Source organism: Aspergillus eucalypticola (genome assembly GCF_003184535.1).
Source record: "Aspergillus eucalypticola CBS 122712 chromosome Unknown BO83scaffold_15, whole genome shotgun sequence".
Taxonomy (NCBI): Eukaryota; Fungi; Ascomycota; class Eurotiomycetes; order Eurotiales; family Aspergillaceae; genus Aspergillus; species Aspergillus eucalypticola.
In genome coordinates, this window is record NW_020290289.1 from 483,452 (window position 1) to 503,954 (window position 20,503).

The 20,503-nt window shown below is 51.9% G+C and overlaps 6 protein-coding genes across 6 annotated transcripts; 2 read left to right on the forward strand and 4 right to left on the reverse strand.

Annotated features, from left to right (window-relative positions):
* Positions 1-33: 33 nt before the first annotated feature.
* On the reverse strand, positions 34-1,407 carry BO83DRAFT_339758 (sterigmatocystin 8-O-methyltransferase precursor; the record flags this gene model as incomplete). Its single annotated transcript, XM_025528556.1, has 4 exons — positions 1,224-1,407; positions 1,028-1,169; positions 850-976; positions 34-799 (listed from the first exon to the last, which is right to left on the reverse strand). The coding sequence occupies exons 1-4, from the start codon at positions 1,383-1,385 to the stop codon at positions 34-36; spliced, it is 1,197 nt and encodes a 398-aa protein (XP_025387306.1). The 5' UTR covers positions 1,386-1,407.
* Positions 1,408-1,708: 301 nt separating this feature from the next.
* On the reverse strand, positions 1,709-3,873 carry BO83DRAFT_417910 (MFS general substrate transporter). Its single transcript, XM_025534792.1, is given in 5 exon segments — positions 1,709-2,323; positions 2,386-2,680; positions 2,700-3,042; positions 3,089-3,623; positions 3,689-3,873. The coding sequence occupies 5 exon segments, from the start codon at positions 3,761-3,763 to the stop codon at positions 1,994-1,996; spliced, it is 1,578 nt and encodes a 525-aa protein (XP_025387307.1). The 5' UTR covers positions 3,764-3,873; the 3' UTR covers positions 1,709-1,993.
* Positions 3,874-5,019: 1,146 nt separating this feature from the next.
* On the reverse strand, positions 5,020-5,664 carry BO83DRAFT_389621 (GFA family protein; the record flags this gene model as incomplete). Its single annotated transcript, XM_025532813.1, has 4 exons — positions 5,020-5,180; positions 5,248-5,291; positions 5,345-5,471; positions 5,544-5,664. 4 exons carry the CDS (start codon positions 5,662-5,664, stop codon positions 5,020-5,022), a joined length of 453 nt encoding a protein of 150 aa, XP_025387308.1.
* Positions 5,665-6,640: 976 nt separating this feature from the next.
* On the forward strand, positions 6,641-10,170 carry BO83DRAFT_446897 (acetyl-CoA synthetase-like protein; the record flags this gene model as incomplete). The annotated part of the gene is made up of 2 exons (XM_025536621.1): positions 6,641-9,140; positions 9,206-10,170. 2 exons carry the CDS (start codon positions 6,641-6,643, stop codon positions 10,168-10,170), a joined length of 3,465 nt encoding a protein of 1,154 aa, XP_025387309.1.
* Positions 10,171-10,637: 467 nt separating this feature from the next.
* Positions 10,638-11,555, forward strand: BO83DRAFT_314752 (class I SAM-dependent methyltransferase; the record flags this gene model as incomplete). The annotated part of the gene is made up of 1 exon (XM_025527592.1): positions 10,638-11,555. One exon carries the CDS (start codon positions 10,638-10,640, stop codon positions 11,553-11,555), a length of 918 nt encoding a protein of 305 aa, XP_025387310.1.
* Positions 11,556-12,090: 535 nt separating this feature from the next.
* Positions 12,091-19,560, reverse strand: BO83DRAFT_362705 (PKSN polyketide synthase for alternapyrone biosynthesis; the record flags this gene model as incomplete). The annotated part of the gene is made up of 7 exons (XM_025529533.1): positions 12,091-12,242; positions 12,310-17,319; positions 17,373-18,303; positions 18,370-18,732; positions 18,800-19,068; positions 19,144-19,288; positions 19,369-19,560. The coding sequence occupies 7 exons, from the start codon at positions 19,558-19,560 to the stop codon at positions 12,091-12,093; spliced, it is 7,062 nt and encodes a 2,353-aa protein (XP_025387311.1).
* Between the last annotated feature and the right edge of the window lie 943 nt (positions 19,561-20,503).

Here is a 20,503-nt window from a genome sequence, read left to right on the forward strand (position 1 = left end):
GAAACATTGTATATAGTAGATAATAGTGGAAGATTATATCCTCGCCTCCACCACGCCCATCTCCATCCCCTCATTCTCACTCCCCACCCAACAATTCACCAGTCTCAACCCCGCCCTGACAAGTAACTCCGCATATTGCCTCTCCGTCCTCTCCGCGCCAGCGAAACTCACCATCATACTTAGATCCCCGATAGCAGCCATCAACCCGCCACCTGTCTCGGGAATGACCTTCTCCACGATCAACAACACCGACTCCTCATTCATAGCCTCCCGCACTCGACTCAGAATCTTCACTACCTCGTTATCAGGCCAATCATGCAACACAGTACGAAGCATATACCCCCTCGCTCCCTTGACAGGCTGCTCCGTGAAGAAATCATACCCTTGGCTCTCTATCACCCCATCAGGTATCTCTGCATCAGCGACAACATGGGGTAAGTCCTGAAGGATCAGTCGTCCAGAGAGATCAGGGAACGCGGAGCGAAAAGCGAGGAGGTCTTGGCCTTGGCCGCCGCCGATATCTACCAACAGTACTGAATCGGTATTCGGGGATTCCATCTGGAGTTTCTCGGTGACGGGGAAGAGATTGAACCATGGTTGTCCGGCTCGACGGATGGGAGATTTCATGACTGTGTTGAAGGAGGACTGGTAGTAAGGTTTTGTGGCCAGGTAGTCGAAGTAGTGGGAGGATGTGCCGGCGGCGAATTGGAAGGGCGTGTTGGTTAGGGAGTTGGGGTTGGTCCAGTTGTTTTTGGCGAAGTAGTCCGGGAGGTGAGTGAGGAAGGAGTGGAAGTGCGTGCTGAGGAAGGGTTAGTTGGTTGGAGGATGGTTGGGGAGGGAGGAAAGTACAAGTGGATTATGGCTGCTGCGAGTGGAGATGATGAGATGTAGGATGAGGACAGGGGAGTAGGTGTGAAGGTGTCGGATGTGTGCTGTTCGAGGGTTCCTATGGCGGAGAGGAAGCGCATGATTCGGGCTGCATGTTTTGTTATGAGGTGGCTGTGCTGAGGGGAGTATTTGTTCATACCGACGAGGACTGGGTCTGCTTTTGTGTCAGCGGCTATCTGGGTTACAGTGACTTTGCCGGTCTCATTCTGAGATGAGTGGTGGATGACTGCGTCGAAGAGCTTAAGGTCAATGGCTAGACGGAGAACCATGGTTTGGTGTTCCTGTTCTCTTATTAGTATCCATAGTCGTAGATAGAGAAAGTCACGAAAACATACCGTAAACAAAAGTTTGAACGTCTTCTCAAGCGGCGATTCGCACATCGCCTTCAGTCTATCGCATGCAGACGACAGCTCCGCACGCTGCTGCTCATCTATACTGTTCAGCTCGCCACTGGCGGTGACAGCGTTGATGGACTTGATAAGTTCGGAGACGCTCATTTTGTAGAACTTCTAAGAAGCCAGTAATAAGTCAAAAAGGGAGCTGATAAACTCTGCCAATCTTCCGGTCTGGTGCTGGGCGTCATCTCAGTCATATATACGAGGAAGCTCGGTAGATCTGTGGACCGTCCCCGAGCTAATTTGCCGACCCCGTCCCCGCGCCCGATCTTTATCACCGTGGGTGCACCGAGGCCGAAGTGTTCTCAACCTCGATTGTAGCTGCTTAACTACTTCTGTTGAGAATGTGGTGACAATCCTGGCAGACCTAGGACCAAATAGATTTATGTAGACCTCATTGCGCAGCAGGAATGTTGATGTGTCGTCTTTACTATCTACTTCATGCCTTAGGCAGCGAATATCGGGTTACGGTCGGGTTCTTGGATACATCGCGTTTTCCATCCTATTCACTCTATACCATCCATCTACTCTATATATCTTAGATCATTTTGTCCAACCCAGTATCTCCATACGCTCATGCTCATCCGCGTCAGAATTATATCACCGAAGTATTACGTATGTTCACGAAAAGTGTTAAAACGCATATTCAAGACATACCACCCATGCTTGAACAGCGATCGATGAAGTCCTCGAAGGCAAGTCAAATCCACTCACGCCGAGATAGCTGTGGCCCATTTACTCCTCTTCCGCAGAGAAGGGCCCCAGAAGGTGAGTACGTAGGGAATGGGCGCAGCCACCGCACTGATGATCCCAAGAACAGTGAGCGTCCAATGGGTGCCAAGATTCGAATACATCGGGATTCCGACCACCGTCATTCCGCCCGCAGCCAGGTACCGAACCAGTGCCACGAAGGTCAGTGCAGACGCCGCGTACTGCTGATAGGAATCGATAATGTACATATAGGCCGAGAGGAAGATACAGATGACGCCGAAACCGACGGCGATCGAGGCGGCTAGTGGGGACCAAATCGCGATGGAAGGCTAGGGTTGTTAGTGCCATGCGTCTATGTTTGCGATTGGAAAGGACACTGTATGAGACATACATAGTCAGTCCATCCCATCCAGAAAAGACCGATCGGAATGGCTGGGGCTCCAATTTGCGCGAAGAAGAGACGCGACTCTCTGTCTATCATGCGACCGGACCCATCATCACCAGCGTCTCGCAACTGTTTGGCTGTTTTGCGATAAAGGATAGGGACGAGGACCATGCTGGTGAGGATCCCAATGAGAAGCCCCAGAAAGCAAATGTTGGCCAGGCCTTCGTTGATTCCGTATGTGTCGGCGAAGATATAGACATATCTAGGCGGGTTAGTGGGATCCGATGGATCGTCATGCAAACTAGTGGAAAGGTGCATACCCGTCCAGGAAAGTGAACAGGACAATGTAGACAACGGTCAAGTAAAACGTGAAGAAGATCACGATTGGCTCCATGAGGAGTAGCCAAGGACGAGTGAAGTTCCTCTTCAACACGGGCAGCAGACTTCCCGATCCCGAGGCCTCGCCGGCTGTCTTGAACCGCGCATCTCCGGTCGCTTCGCGGAAAAACTTGGCTTTGTAGTAGAGGAGCTGGGGTGCAAAGGTCTCGCGCTTGAATAGAAAGATGATGGCTATCACCAGGCCGTCAAAAATGAGCATGATCCATTCTGCCCACCTCCAACTGATGTGAGGACTGTAACCGATGTATGCTCCGACAACGGGCCCTGATTGATTCGATGGTGTTAGTTACACTCGACACCTACTACGTACGGTGGTGTGCAGTGGATGTTGCGCGATACACTATATCATACTCACCAAGGATAGGCCCGCCAAACCCCGGAATGGCAAAGATGGGAAACCCAAAAGTTTTCTCCAGCGTACTCCACACGTCGGAAATCGAACCACCCGCGACAGTCAGAGGCGCAGAACCACAGAGTCCCGCGAGAAAGCGGAAGACCAACTGTGACCCGAAGTTCGGAGCCAACGCAGCACCTAGAATCCAGGATCCGAAGATGATCAAGGCGCCAATGTAGACGGGGAATCGGCCGACAATTTCAGACATGGGACTGGCAATAAGCGCACCGACTCCGAAGCCGATAAGGTAGAGGCCAGTTGCGAGTGATTCGGCGACCTGGGAAACTCCAAAGTGCCGGGAAGCTTCGGTCAGAACGGCGGAATCGATGGCTGATGCCATGGTGGTGACCAAGGCGATCAGGCAGACACACATTGTGGAGGCGACTCGGCGGGCATGCGACCATTGCTGCGGGTTGAAGGGATCGTGGGTTGCCCAAGACACCTCATAGTACTTTTCACCGTTACAATCCGATTTCAAGAAAATTCCAGGGATTTGAGAGGGATCTCTGATCTTACTCGGTGGATGTCCAAGAGGCTGCGGCGATACTTGATCCGAGGAAGATGGCTCGTGCTGGGCACGACGGGCGTCATCAACCAGCTCGTTCACGTATCGACGCAAGCCCCGATATTGGTATATGAACGCCATGTTCTTTGGTGTTGACAGCAGTTGGGAGTCGTGTATAAACACGGAGTCCAGTCGAATATAAGGAGGAAGAAATTCCAGAATAGACGCGTTCGTTGAAGTGGAGTGGATTTATAATCCAGAATAGGCTAGATGGGGACCACAGCAGGTCAAGTTGGCAGTGGCCACTGAGAAGAAGCCATTCCCACTTTTCCCGGCCGAAAGCAGAAGATCTGCATGGCGGGTCATTCCGCCCTTTTTGGGCATCGACCGAACTGCTCGGGGTAACTTACTCCGCTGTTAATCAGGAAGAGTAGTCCGGCAACACCCAATCAGCGCAGTCACTGCTCTGACTGCAGTTCGGAGACTTATCGAGCTTACTGATACCTACATCTTGAACATTTTTCACGGAAGTGTTTGCCACTGTCAGTTCAGTGTATACTGCTGGATTTCCTGGAAACTGGGCGCTTTCATGAACGCAGGACGGGGGGCAAAAGAAGGAATTAATAAATAGATGGAAAAGATGCAAGCTTTTATTTCGACATCCTCCCTGCTGTTTGTCCCGTCATCCTGAAGCATCCCTTAGGGAAATTTTGGATGCACCATATGATGAGGAATCGTCTTGAAAATGTGAATTCAAGCGCGCGACAGATATATATAGCGGGTGGCTTCATAAGAGGCCAGTATCAGCGAGCTTCATACTGTTGTAACGCAGATGTATAGCCGGCAATAGTTCATACTTCTCCCGCATGTATCAACTTTGTATGTGCCCCCATTGGAGTACTACGCTGAGTACCGTGTCACATTAAGAAGAGTCAACCCTGACGACTACTTAGTACTCCGTATAAGAGACTCTTCTCTACCACCACAGCGGCAGAAAACCCGGCCCTGACCGCTTCACCTACCGCCTAAAGCGGCAGAACCTAGTCGACCTCGATGAGAAAAGTGCGGATATAAGCGGCTATTGAAGGATATACATTTTGTACAGCTCCGAAAAAGTGGCCATGAAATCTGTAAACTTTCTCACCGCCTTTCAGACTTGGCTGAAGACGGGCAGAATCTACTCTTGATCCATACAGTATCTCTACAAAGGATAAGACAAGTAGCCGATTTCTATTTACATTAACTACATCTGAATCTGTCCCTGTTGCGGGCTTGATATTCAATCACTTTGTCCGGGCTATGGTGCTGCTCGGTCGAGATCCCTTCTGCAACATCCATCAACTCACCAGCCCAGTTTCTTGGCCTCCTCTCCGCTCACATCGTCAGGAATATCCGTCACATATTGTAGAACTTTTGAAGTCGCTGGGATCCACTCCGGCCGACGCTTGGTCCACACCTCTGCCACCGGCTTGGGAATATCGTCAAAGAGACCGAACATGAGGACTGCTTGTGTTAATGTTACTGCTGAGACTCATACAGGGGAAGAGAGAGATATAGAGGGAGGACTGACGTGACTTTCCGGGCAAAACAGTCTCACTTCGATACATAATCGGACTGCACAGGACTCAGTCAGATAGGAGGCAGAGTGCCCTTATGCATGTACTGACCATCCACAGGTATAACAGAAATATCGATCCAATGGCCGGCCACAGGCGGTATTGGTGTCGAGAAATTTCTTGGGACTACCGGTCAAGACCATGTCTTTGTTCTCCACCACGACGACATAGGTGCCGGCTGGAGGATGCTCAAGTTAGACAATTTCCGGATCTGAAAGTAAACGAGAAGAAGGACAAGTGCGATGAATACCGGCGCCACTCTGCTTTCGACAATTAAGGCAGTAGCAAATCATCACGCCGCCCCCAGATGGTGTGGGATTGTCCATAGTGATGCGGATGCGGCCGCAGTTACAAGAGCCCTTGACGACCATGATGTGCCACGTTTGATGAACTCGTGGGTCATGGGAGTAGAAGGAAAGTAGGTACAGGTCGGCGGTTATTGGTTTCTAAGATGAAGTATCTGAAGTGCAGAAACTTGACTGTAAGAAGACTGGTGCCCGTTTTATGGCCTTCGGGGCGTACGGCGGTTGCCTGGGGTTGGCAATTGTAATAAGAAAACGTCAACAGGCAGGCCCTGTTTGTCCAAGAAGAGATAAAGAATACCCTCCTTGGCAATCTAGGGACTAGGTTCCAATCATTCTATAGACACTTAGTCTACTTGAAGATGCCCAATAAAGATTCAGCCAGGAAAGGTTAATTTATCCGGAGTCTAAATGTTGAACCATTAGCTAGGTCTAATACTAACTTTTAGAATTTATCCCTGTATGACGCATTGTATACAAGTAGGTCCCTGATTCCAAGTCCGTAATATTCAGTAATGAAGAAGAGGTGTACAGAGCATATGTACAGCATAGGTTAGGCCGTAGAATATGCCTGTATAGACACTTCTGAGTTTGATCAGGAATCGTCTGTTCATTAAGGTTTCTGCAGATTCAAGGAGTTTCACTACAGGACAAGGTACATTATCTGCAGAGCTGCTCCACTCAATAAGCAGTTGCACTAAGTCAAGAAGAATGTGCCATTTTGTTGATGGCAAGGAGCGGTCAGACATGCAAGCAAGGGCGGAGAGGTGCATATGCTGGCTCAATCCTCCGGACTATGTTGCGCAAGTCCAGACCTTCATGCAACTGCTGCTCCGCCTTGGTCTATACCCAGGCAAGGGGGATCATTCCGGTAAGGTGATGCAGGGTCACACTATGTCACAAACATCTGTGCGGGAATAATTCCCGTACAGATAGCTATATGCCTTGAATGTAATAATATAGTCGTAGAATAAGTACTGGTATTGTTGGAATAAATCGTCGAAACTCCGGATTCTAGACATAAACTTCACATTACACATTTACCATGCGCGAAGTCGTAAGAAGCGACCCTGAGCATCAAAGCCGCTCAGCTTGGGAACAACTGGCCGAGGCAGTGGAAAGACACCCTGACTATTTGGCACTAATCTGCGCGCACCAACGATCTGGTCTCTATGGGCTTGGAGACAAGAAAGAATATGGTCAATGGAGTTTTGGGGAGTTGTATGAAGGGATCATCCGCCTTTCTGCCTCGTTGGAGTTGCTGGGTCTATCGAGTGATTGTCTGCTTTTTGTGATCCTCGGTAACAGTTTGGAGCATGTCCTCACTACCTGGGCTGGATACAGACTTGGCTGCATCCATGTCTCCGTTCATCCCAATACGTTGTCCAACTCGGTGGAAGCCCGCCATGTCGTCCAAACCGTTCTCGATAACCGCCCCAGCTCAAAGGCCGCCGTCTTTGTTCAAGATAAAGCCGCGGCCGAACAATTTGATCAGCTATTTCCCCAGCTAGATGTGATCAAAATTGTCATCGGACATGGCCAGCCGGTTTCTTCTTCATGGACAAGTTTCGACCAGCTCATGCAATCTAGAGAAACCTCATCGGGCCCATCAACATTACCTCCGTCACGCGAAATATCCATCTTTTTCTCTAGCGGAACGACATCTCTGCCCAAGCCATGCAAGATGGATGTTCCTGCCTGGATCAGCTCTCTATCGAGTGGGTCAACTCTGGGCTTAGTCCGCCCAGGGGACCGACTAATGTCGCTTGTCCCATGTAGCCATGTGCTTGGCTATATGGGCCAAATGTTTGCCCTCACACATGGTGCTACACTCGTCTACCCTTCCTATTTGGCCTTTGATCCACATACGACGATCGATACTCTGCGCAATGTCCCCTGCAAATACATAGTCATGGTATCAGCGCTGGTGCATGCCTTCATCAGTGCGGACCTCAGCTCGAAGCCACTCCCTCCCATTGACACGGTAATTTTCTCAGGAATGACCCTCTCCACTGCCGTAGCCAAGGAATTCCAGTCCAGAGTGGGAACGCGAGCGATCGAGAATCTATATGGTATGACGGAGGGGGCATTTTGCGCCACCGGCCCAGTGGAAGACCTCGACAGTATCTCGCGCGACGGCTTCCTGGCCGCTGGGCGTCCTATGACAGGTTCGACACTGCGTCTTTGTGCTCCGAACAGCACGGAGCCTCTGGCACCTGGTGTGGCCGGAGAGGTGCACTACAGTGGCTACCAGACTGCTCGAGGTTATCTCGGCGTGCAGAGCGATTCATTCTACATTGATGCGAACGGATGTTGCTGGTACAAGACTGGCGATCAAGCTATCATGTACGAACCGAACGGTCTCGTCTATCCTGTTGGTCGGTATAAAGACCTCATCATCCGGGGTGGCAAGAACATATCGCCCTCTGCCATTGAGGCGGTACTCAACCAAGACCCGGAATTGCACCAGCTCGATCCTCAGGCCGTCCCTCTACCGGACGCTGTGGCAGGGGAGGTTCCGGTCATTATCGTAAATCGCGAGATTGCACAGCCGCAAGTGCAACACATTATGCATCTAATTCTCACACATATGGGTGCGGCGTATGTACCTGATAAGGTCATCCCTATCCAAACGCTTGGGGCCACGAACTATCCTCGCACGACCTCAGGCAAGGTGCAAAAGGTCAATCTCGCGGCCCTGATGCGTCAGTATGCTGCCGCCCAGTCCGAAGCCTCTGTGACATTGGCACCTAGCAATTCTAGAGAGATACGCAAGCGTGTGGTGCAGCTCTGGGCAGACGTCTTAGCGGCCACGACCGAAGAACTCGATGTGAAGGCGGCGCTTTCGGAACGCGTGGATAGCATCACCTTGATGCGCGTGCATTCCAGAGCGAGCAAGCTCACCGGAAGACATGTCCCATTTGCGGCTTGGGCAAGCGCCAAAACCATTGCGGACCAAATACTTCTTCTGGAGACCGCTGATGGTCAACCGGAAGACCCCTATCCTGCAGCTCACAATGACGGCCGCGCTCGGGCTGGGGGACCTGCATTGGAGGATATGGTGCACCTGATGGGCGACGGCGGCGGACTCTCCGCTACGCAGGTTTCGGTCCAACAAGCCATTGCACGCTATCGGCTCACTTGGGATGATGTTGAAGATATCTTCCCGGCCACTGATTTCCAACACATCATGCGCCAGGCTCACTTAATTGACTACTGGGAATTCTTCGTCTGCATACACACACGGAGTCATTCTGTTGCAGAGCTGCGCAAGGCCCTGGAGGTTACGTTACCTCTTCATCCCATGCTGCGATCCTTTGTTGTGCAAGGGGAGACATCCCAGACTCTGCTGGTGACCGTGCGCCCGTCACAATCGATTCTGAAGCGCTGCGTTGTGGACTACGGCGAGGTTGCGACATTGGCCGATGTGCACGACTTAGTGGTCAATTTTCCACAAGAGCATCGGATCGCATTACCAGGACCTTTGTTCTGCGGATTGATGGTGTACGTAAACGAGATAAAGAGTGCCGTCCTCGTTGCAGATTGTAAGTCCTTTCCCTGCTCGCCTTATTTATCTGTGGTGTCAGTGCTTATTTGTGTCTATTTGCAGTCTGCCATTCTGTCATGGATGCGACCTACCATGAAATATTTGAAGATGATCTGGAGCTCGCGCTGAGCGGGCAGCCACTTCGAGCGCATGCTTCATATAAAGCGTGGAATGAGAGCTATTACCTGCTGCAGGATGCTCTGGCTAGCCGTCCGGCTTTTGAGTATCATCTCTCGCAGATGCAGCAAGTGCCAGATGGTCCAGTAGCGCTATGGCCTACACCTAGTCGCCCACTGAGGACCTTATCCGGACAACGATCGGAAGGGTTATACCTGCTCGAGTTTCAGCTACCGGCGTTGATGTCTCTGCACCAGCACCATCCGACTTTGATGACATCAGTGGTCCTCAAGACAGCCCTCGCCCTGCTGGCCATCTTCCACACCAAGCACTCGGAGATGTTACTCCTCAATGTTGAAGCAGCACGGGGGCGATTCCCCTTTCTGCCGTCCTCCTTTCCGCGTGAAGGCCCGCTGGATGGGGCTCGCGTTGCCGGGCCTACACTGACAGGCAACGTAGAGCGGATCACCTATGACCCAAACGAGACAGTACTGCAATTACTTTATCGCGCCCAGGCCCAGCAGGCTCTGATAACGCGTTACGCGAACGCACCGTGGAGGCGCATTCTTGAGGATTTGCCTCGTATGAAAGAGTTGTATCCTGCAGTAGCTGATCACTTGATCTTCAACTGGACCGGGACGACGACCTTCAAAGCAGACGACAAGAGACGCCTGCACGAGCATATTCAACGGCAGGAGATCTTCTTTCAGCCTACTTGTGGCTTGATGGTCGATGCCGGTGCGTCCGGCAAGGACGGTACTGATCTCTGTGTCTCCCTCACTGGCGCGGTGGCGAATAACTCGCCTGACTGGATTCGTGACATTGCCCAGGGACTGCAGAAGATTACGACATGGCTGACGCAGGAGGAAAATTGGGGGCGTCCGGTTAGATTCTTTTCTGTGTGTCTTTAAAAATAGGGGTAGCGGTGTCTGGAATGATGCAAGACAAAGTTTACGGGGACGGATTAGGCGAGGAAATGTCCATAGCTGCTTTACAATCTTCCAATCCGAAACCATACAGCCTCCTACATTTAATGCTTCCTACTGCGCAACTAGTGTACCTCAGCCAGCACAAGTATTAATGCATGAATAGTTCTCACTCAATGTTGAAGAGTACATGTCCCTCAAACATGCGTCTGCAACGAGTCCTAAACTTATTACTTTGCCTGGAAACGGTGCAGAAGAGCTTTCGTCTGGATCATCCCCCTCACGGAGTGCTTGTAACAGATCATGACCTCGTGAACCTTATTATCCTACCCAGCAAGGCACAGAAAGAGCATTCGTCTGCTGTATCCCCAAGAAATTCAGCAAAGTTAAATACCTGATGAACACCAGAACGATTGTTGACTTTCAAAAGTCTCATCTCCATCAAACCCACCATGACCATCCCCAACGATAACTCCATTGATAACCAGTCAGCCCATCCGCGCCAAAGTACCTGCTACAACAGCAAGTATTTAGCAGAATACTACGACTTGTGGATTGGGAACTGGGAGGATGTCCAACTATATTCCCGTCTGCTCGCGGAGATGGTGTCCCGCAACATTTCCGCAAATCCAGTGAGGGTACTGGACGTGGGCACAGGCTCAGGGCGGATCATCCACGGCCTGGCGAGCGCCCAGCACCAGAAACAGGGCACCAAATGCCAGTCTGCAGTGCACTTCCTGGGCCTAGACAACGAACAGCATATGTTAGATCGAGCTCACCTCCTCACCGACCCATCCCATGTCGATCAAATGACCTGGGTGCTAGGTTCGGCAGAGGAATTGGGATCCTTGCCTGCCTTGCAGCATTCCGACGGGTCAGGTGGGCTCATCGACATGATAGTGTTTGCCTGCGGCAGTATCTGCCATCTATACGAAGCCGACCAAGGCAGCCGGTTCTTCGCGCAGATAGCCAAGGTTCTCAAGCCAACCACTGGGCGCGCGTACATCTCCGTGCTGAGAGCGCTCACCGACGGCGGCGAGCCGCTCGCCCGCGCTATGGAGCCCTCGGAGCCAATTGTCACGCCGAGCAAGGAATTCCCTGGCATCTTCTACCGTGAGACCTGGCCCGCACATGGACTCATCGGAAAAGTGTGGCATACTACTCGGCATATTGTTGTCTCGGAGAGGTTGGCGGATGGACAGGAGGTCGTCGTCGAAGACAACTTGGATAGTCGCAAAGTTGGAGTGTGGACTGAGGCCGATGTGAGGGCTCGTGCTGCTGCGGCTGGCTTGAAAGTGGTGGATATTTTGGACCATCAGAATGACTCTACCCATGGAGAGCGCATCTTCGTTCTAGGGACCCTTGCATGATATGGAAAGGGTCTGAAATGAGACATTCCCTGTACCTGGTGAGAGGAAGAACCTATGACCTTGGACAAAGTCAGGTAAAAGGGGATGTTGGGTAGCATATAGTCTAGCCAAAATGTCGACCCTTTACATTACTGAACGTGAATGGTTAGGACCTAGTTGTAAAGAGCTCTTCTTCAGTCAGTAGTAAATGATCTCACTATAAGCTGGAGCGATTTTCCTCGATGATACTCGTTGTCTAGAATAGGTATTGAGTAGATGACCTCCATCCACAGGGTCTTCTGAAGACATCTTTGGGTGTATCTCAATAGGATACCACGACACAGTAAAGGAGCGATCTATGACTTTTGGCTAGTTTCATTCAAACAGACAAATCCTCGTATAGCCTGGTTCATTCCTATCGCGTCATTAAGTAAGGGCAGTGTAATTGAAGGAAAAATATACTTAGAGCCAATGTTTATTGTGTGAGTAATGCGTTTCTGGTTTATCAAAAAGTTCCATTCTATAAAGCTACCCTAGTATATATATGGTCCCAGATCTAAGCCTTTGCAGCGACAAATGAGCTCCCCGCGGTTATTTTCTCAGCTAGAATCCTCACAGGCTGGGAGCTGAGGAGCTCGAAGGAAGACAATGCAGCCCCTAATTCGCGACTGACCCAAGTCTGCATTTCCGTCGCTTTGAGCGAATCCACTAGAATTATTAGCCGTTAGCATACATATACAATATCATCTAAAGGGAAAAGAAGCGGAGAACCAACCTCCCAAAGCAGACAAAGGCAAGTCGAGATCGACAGAATCAGGAGCAGCGCCCATTGCCCGAGCCAGATAGGTTTGCAAAGCCTGGCTAACGAGCGAGATCGATTCGTCTATTGAGTCAGCTCGTTTGAGTAGAACGCTCGTCTTGACGGGGCCCGTAACAGCTTGGGCTACAGGATCGGCGATCCGAGCACGGTGATCGAACTTGCGGTCCAATTGCCAGGGACTGCCGCCGTCTTCACGCGGCAGAACATCAATCAACCCGGCAATTATCTGAGCAGGCGGTGTAGGTTGCATCTGGCCTTGGACGAGGAGACGAATAAGGGTCTGCACCTCTGCCTGTGAGATCTCGGTCCCCAAGACGTGTCGATACCGCTGACGACGCTGCTCAGCAGACTCAGCCACATCTGTCACGCCGCTGGCGTCTTCAACGAGCCCCAGGTTGATACTACAACCGGCGAGGTTATGTTGGTGCCGCCACTCCATTAGGGCATCCATGAAAGCATTGCCCGCAGCATAATTGGCCTGGCCCATGTTGCCGATAACACTGCTGATTGAGGAGAGAGTGATGAAGAAGTCCAGCGGCCGTGTGGCTTGGAACGCCTGGTGCAGATTCCACGTGCCTTGGATCTTAGCCCGTGTTGACTGTTGCCAGGATTCCCAGTCCATCTGGTCGAACATCGCATCTTTGAGAACGGTGGCACACTGGATGATGCCACGGATGCGCCAGTTGTGGTAGTCTGCGTGCGTCAGGAGTTGCTTCACGTCATGTTCGGAGGCAACATCGCAGCGTATCACCTCCGTTCGGGCTCCACGTGCGCGCAGTGCATCCAGAGCGGCTTGTTGACTTGGCTGTGTTGCTCCAGAGCGACTTGAAAAAACAATGTGACGGGCCCCGCTGTCTACCAGAGCGCTGGCTAGAGAGAGTCCGATTGTGCCCAGTCCTCCAATTAGAAGGTAGGTGTTCTCACTGGGTAGCGGCCTTGGCTCGGGTTGAACAGGTCTCACTGCCACGAGACCTGGCGCCTGGAGGTCAAGGATGACCCGGGTGCCGGAATGCCTCGCATGAGAGATAGCCTCGTCCACCTGTGAAACTGGAAAAACAGGATAGGATGCCACCTGCACGAGAGACTTATGTCCTGCGATGAGATCGACAGCTCGGTGGAAATTAGCCTGTATCAGGCGCGGAGTATCCCTAAACATCCGAGACAGAGAGAGTGAGGTGACTGTGCAGCCCTGCTCTAAGATCTTCTGGGGTAGCGCCGAGAGTTGCAGGTCCCCACTCAGGTCAATATACCGACCCCCAGGCGCCAGACAAGACGCTGCTTGTCGGCTAGCTGCTCCCGCGAGGTTACAGACGGTGAGCTCGACTCCTCTGCCGCTAGTCAAACGGGCGATGGTGGTTGGAAGTGACCGATGGAGGGAGATAATCCGGTCTTTTAAGACGGGGTACTGGGCACGTAACTCCTCTACAGCACCATCCACGGCAACAAACACCTGCATCCTTGCCGCTAAGGCACAGTGTACAGTGGCCCTGAGTGTCTGATTAACAGAGCCCACAATCAGAACAGAGCCGGATACTTGATGCATTCCATTGACAAGACTGGTATAGGCGGTAGAGTACGCGATCGGCATGGAAAGAGATTGCGCGGGGCCTTGCTGCGGAGGACAAGTCCAGACAGAGCTCTCGGGCAAACGAACCCGAGTGGATATGGTCTGGCCAGGTATCACACACAGCACCGTCTCTCCAACCGAAAAGACCGATATCAGAGACTGTCCGACCTGGCAAACAGTGCCCAAGGCCTCTGTCAATGGGACGCGAGCCTCTGTGGTCTTTGCTGTTGTAGAGGGAAGTGAAATAGCATGAAGATGAACTTCTACTTCATCCTCCGCTATCGCAGTGGCTAGTCGGTCGTCCAATTGCCATTGCGCTCCCTCAAGATCGGATGACTTGCTGTGTAGACGCAGCGGTCGGGTGTCCTCCGCCAACTCAGCCAGTATGGGTTTCGGGCCATGTACAGCTGCTTCCATCGCATCGTCCAATGGAGAGTATGCAATTGCGCGTGGTACATGCAAGCGGCCGTCGCGCAGTAAGTACTCGTAATCCTGGGGACGCGACCGCGACTGGTGGCTTAGTCGTAGAAGACGTGCAATGCTACGGCCAAGATGACCAGGATCCCGCGCAACATCCTTCTCCTCTATTAGAAGCTGAGGTAGGTCCAGGTTGGGGTTTTCGTTCCGCAGAGTCCGTAACAGCCCGGTTGTGGCACCAGTAGCCGCATAAGAGGCGGCTGTGTCCAGTGCTGCGGGCGACACCCAGAGTATGTATTTCGCCTGAACCAGCGTGCGCATGCATTCCATATCTGCGGGAGTCCACTGGAGCGTCCATGACTCGTGCAGTTCCAACAACGAAATAACCTGCTTGTCCTTCAACTTTGATACCTCATGGGGGCTTACTCTCTCCACCCGGGCGCCCCGCTCCTCGATCAAGGGGATGAGCTCCTGTAACAGAGCATTGAAAATGTCAGCTGGCTCGGGCGCCAGGACGTAGATGATAGGGTCTAGTAACGAAGAAGCTTCATCTCGCCGGTGGATAAGTAGTGAGTTTGTCTGAGAAACTATCCCGTGTACCTTCCAGTCGGCATGTCTGTCAAGATTTTCAGTGACCTCATCCTGCATACCCGCTGGGATGGACGCAATTATCCAGCCATCTGGTTGGGCGACTCTGTTAATATCATCCAAAAGGGGAAAGCCTTGTCTGCCAGTCCACAGGTCGGGGTGATCCAGTAGGACGGCGTCGTATGCTCCTTCGTCTGGCAGGGACGAAGCTACCTCCTCAAGGTTGAGCACAGAGAGTAGTTGGCAGTTTGGTAGTATTTGCTGTAAAGCCTGTACCCGCGCACTCGAACCATCTGGACTTATATCTACTAAGATGACCGTTAGCTGTTGCAGCTGGGGCCGGTATTTGCCAGTTGGGACGATCTCCTGGAGAGCCGGCACCAGGTGGTCAAAGCGGCTCTCTGCTGCCACCACCAGCATGCGTGCATCGCCATGAGTATGGCACACGCTTCTAAGCCATGATGAGAGTGTACCACCACAATGCTCGGCCCAGGAATCCACATGCTCGGCCCAGACTAGTGATGAGAACCGGCTCTGGGGAATGTTTTCAACTGCAGCAGACGGGTGGGACTGTATTGGGACCCGACCAAGTCGGACGCCTTGCAGTACGAGGCCAGGGTGTGACCAGGTGGGGTGCGATGCAACAACCTCTGATCGAGAAATGCCTTCCTCGTCCCAGTGGGTTTCCACATGAAGATTGAATTGCTCCCCAGGTGAGGGTGAAAAGCGGGTGGACATGTAGAGTCGGTCTACCGCAATGGGGATCTGAGCATTCTGGTTTGACAGTGCCTCGGAACAGGAGAGTACAGCAGCCTGGAACAGCGAATCCAGAGATGATGGATGAAGAAAGTACGGCGATTCCTGCTCATGGGGCATGGTACTTTTAGTATCCGTTACAATCACTGATGCAAACAGGCGAGACTGTGTGGGATGGAAGAAAACCCTCTGCATCGTTCGGAAGGTCGGACCCATGGTGACACCTCCAGTCTCAGACAACCAGCCATAAACCGCCTCACTACCCACTGCCAGGTTCGCCGCAGTTTGTGTCTGTCGAGCTTGTTGGACCGTCCGCGCCCAGTTCAATGCGGTGGTGCTGTCCTCCATTTGTTCTTCTTCTCCCGCATAATCCATTGTAAAGCTACCCTTTGCGTGTTGAACCCATGGGGATCCCTCTGGCCGAGAAAAGATGCCGAACTGGTACCAGCCAGCCACGGCATGAGGGGCCACATGAAGTAAAATCTCAAGTCCGTTTTCCTCAGAAGGAATAACCATGCCTCGGAAAAATTCCAAATCATGAAACTCAATGCCGGCCAGGGTCACAGACTCGGTCAACTGACGTGCGGCCTCAGCTACTATCGCCACCATCCCTGCCGCAGGCAAGACAATGGAGCCTGCCACGATATGGTCAGCCAGCCATGGATGCTCCGAGAGGCGTAGAAAATTCCGCCATCGAGGCTCAATATTATTCTGATAATCACAGGCGACCCCAAGTAAATCATGGCGAGGCTGGGCACGTTGGCGTAACTGACTTGATTCATACGGTTCATGCCAGTACCTGGACTGATGATTCCAAGCATAAGACGGAAGGAGCGCCTGGCTCAACTGTGGCTTATAATCGCCAAGCAGGCTCCGATTTACCCGGTCAATCTCTAAGGGACATCCAATACTCCAGAGGACACCGGCTACCTGTAGAGATGTATGTAGTGCATCCTTCTTCCGCTGCACTAAGCTCAGGTAAGGCAAGGAAGTCAGACGCGCATTGACCTCTTGAACTGTCTGGGTGAACGGTCCCTTCAGGGCCTCATGCGGGCCAATCTCGAGGATGGCGCTCCATGGGACAGCTACTGCGCGCCGGCGTCGAGGACCAGCCTCACTCATAGTGGCCAGCTGGCCCACTGCTGCAGCAAATTCGACGGGACTGACGAGATTGCGTATCCAATAATCCGGCCCGAGTTCATCAGGGATTTGAACACGCGTCTTTGTAACGGAGGAAAACATTGCTATTTTCCCTTTATGTAGATTCACTGGCTTAATCAATGCAATGGAATCCCGATAGTCATCAGCTAAAGCGCGCATGTAAGGGGAATGATACGCAGTATCAACACGCAACTTCCGTGCAAAATGCCCCCTGACCTGAAGATATTCAGCCAGATGATTAATCTGATCATTATTTCCTGATAGCGTCACACTCGACGGACTGTTAATGCAAGCAACAACAACAGCCTCTAGAGACAAGGTTTGTAGATAGTCTTGGGCGGTTTGCTCGGATACGCCGGCTGCTAGCATGCCTCCACTGGGCCCATTCTCAACAATACGCTGGGAGAAGACACCACGGAAGTAGGTAATTCTGATCGCATCCTCGTGGGTGAGATAGCCAGCCGCGTATGCAGCTCCTGGAGTAACAGATCAGCACTCATGCACCATAAGATCGCCATACAACACTTACCAACTTCGCCACTAGAATGCCCTACTACTGCTTTTGGAGTAATTGACCAATTAGACAGTAGGTCAATCAAAGCGATCTGTAGCGCGCAGCAGACCGGTTGACTGCGATCAGGACGGTTAATACGGGTTGTACTTGCATGAGCACGGATTTCCTCGGCCAAATCCCACTGGCAGCCAAGGGCGGTTAATACCTCCTGGCTATGATGGATGCTGGCCGCAAATACAGGAAATGCGACCAGTTCAATTCCCATGCCAGCCCATTGCGCCCCTTGGCCAGTGCAGACAAATGCTAGCGCAGTCTGCTGCTGGCGCCTGGCACGTGGAAAACTGGCCAATCCTTGCCCCAATGCCTCCTTCAGACCACCAAGTGTGTCGGCAACTACAAAACTGCGAAATCCAAACTTTGAGCGTCGGGTAGCCATGGTATGCGCCAGGTCGGTCAAGGGGGGAGTGTCCGATGACGCCTCGAGTACATGCGTCCATTTCTGAGCGGTCCGATCCAAACCAGCATTGTCATGCGTAGACACTACTACCAGCTGCGCAATACTGATTGGCGATCGAGGTATTGTCTGAGGGGCAGTGCCAAAATATTGAGTCACACTTTCAAGGATGGCGTGCGCATTGGCACCACCAAATCCAAAGGAGTTTATGCTGGCGCGCTGGGGGAGATGGGAAGGCCATGGCTGGGTTGTATCACTCAGACGCAGTCGCCATCTCTCCGTCTGAATTTTAGGATTCAAAGTCACAAAGCCTGCATTTGGTACCAGAGTCCCTTCCTCCAGACAAAGCACGACTTTGATAAGACTGGCCACTCCAGCTGCTCCTTCCGTGTGACCAATGTTACTCTTAACCGAGCCAACGTAAACAGGTTCATCGTTTGGCGTACGTTCTTCCCCAAAACTGGCGCCGATGGCCGATAATTCCGTAGGATCCTATTCAGAGTGGTGTGTCAATATTCAGGTATCGGGTTGCATCAAAGCATGAGCAGTGTCACTTACACCAAGGGCGGTTCCCGTTCCATGTGCTTCAAAATATGCTGTTTCTCGCATTGACAGCCCTACCTGTCGGTATGTCGCCCGGATGAGATCTGCTTGTGCTTCGGCGTTGGGCATGGTGATCCCGGGCGTCCGGCCGTCTTGGTTAGCCCCAGTGGCCCGCACTATGGCACGAATTACATCCCCGTCGGCTATCGCCTGGGATAAAGGCTTTAGTAGGACTGCCCCGAGGCCTTCACCACGGCCATATCCGTTAGCACGGCTATCAAATGAATGGCTGATCCCGTCGGCGCTGAGCATGTGCATGTAGGATAGTCGTTGTGTAAAGTTGGGGTGCAATATTATGCTAGCACCGCAAACCAGCGCCTAAAGTTCAAAGTTAATTTAGTGTTCCAAGGTTGCAGGAGCGTCGCGTTCACGATGGACCACTGACCATGCGGCATTCGCCAGCACGCAATGCCTGGGTGGCGAGGTGCAGTGCTGTCAGACTCGAAGAGCACGCTGTATCCATCATTATACTGGGCCCCCGCAGGTCAAAGAACCACGAAATGCGGTTCGCTAACATTGTCCGCCCGTTCCCGGTCGCTGAGTTGTGCGGCATATCCATGATATCACGGGTGGAGAGTAATTCATAGTCGTTCGTCATACAGCCGCTGTAAACACCAGTGGGACTACCGGGCAGAGACTCCATGGGGACGCCGGCTGCAGATGCCATTTATCCAAATTAGCTCGACTCGCTACACCTTCCCACGATATCAGAGATGACGGGCTGCGTACCATTTTCGAAGGCTTCATATGCGACCTCAAGTAATAGGCGCTGTGCGGGGTCCATGCCCGCGGCTTCCTTTGCTGTGATGGAGAAGAAAGGGGCGTCGAAGCGTGCTGGGTCTTCCTGCAAGAAGAACCCGCTGTCATGGTTGATCTAAGTAGCATTGGTTTTGTTCAGGCTCAATATCATTCGTGTCGAGGAGTTGTTGTCAGGAGCAGAGGAGGAGGACGTACGGCACCTTTTCTTTCATGGCTCGGATGCTTCCACGCCGCGGCTTGATATCGGTTACCGGGTACAGGGCCATGTTCCTTTCGTCCATCTCTCAACATCTCCCAGAAGCCGTCTAACGACGCCGCCTGGCCAGAAAAACGGCAGCCCAGGCCTATCACTGCAATAGGCTCCGGGCATGATGATGTATTATTCATAGTGGTAGGCCGTCACGACGCCGTGTCACCTCAATGCACTAAGGTGGTCTCTTAATCAAGTAACTTCACGTTGACTAATTTTCCGTTATCTCAAGTCTTCGGCACATTTTTTTGGATTCACTTCCATTCTTTATACGTATATACAATCTCTACCACAATTTACATCATATCCGGATTAAACCGTTCCCAGCACTGCCACCGCCCGTCACAGAGAATTAGGGGTACTTAGACTCTTGTTGATCTTTCTGCTACATGCTATGACGACCGCTATGCAAGGCTTGCAAAACCACGCAAGGACACTGCTTTTTTCTGGGCATCAAGGTAGATATGATCGGCGATCCTATCTACAAGACACGATGGTCTATGTAGCGGCAGATTCGCCAATCGGCTAGCGGATAGCTTGCTACCTTCCGACTCCAAGTCTCTCCTGCGGGTATCACTGCAGCTCAGGGCAACTAAAGAACAAAATCATGAAAGAAGCTGCGTAATAGTGTGACAAAGTCATTGGAAATCGATCTGCCTCTTGGAGTATCAGGACAGAGCCCATGCAGGCCTATGCAAGTGGCAGTATAATATCGTGGCAACAAGGGGATTTTGCTGTTCTGCAGAATGAAGCAACGGCATTGTTCCCTTCTCTCTTTATGTAGTGTGTGCGCATAGCCGCTACATTCCTTTAGGCTTTGCTGGATTCCAATTGAACCTCTCAATTGCTGTCTTATACCTTGCCGACTGCAACAACTATGGCATTCTAATATTACTGGTTCCAGACTCTTTTCTAAGGAATGGAACGTGGGTAGTGATACGTATACAAGCCTTGAGTCAATACAGAAACACAATGGACACTGCAAGGAACGGCTTTGCCTGAGTCCTGTATGGCTGTCTTTCCAAGGGGTGGCTTGTTCAAAACCTGCCAAATACACCAAATAACAAGGAACACTCGTGT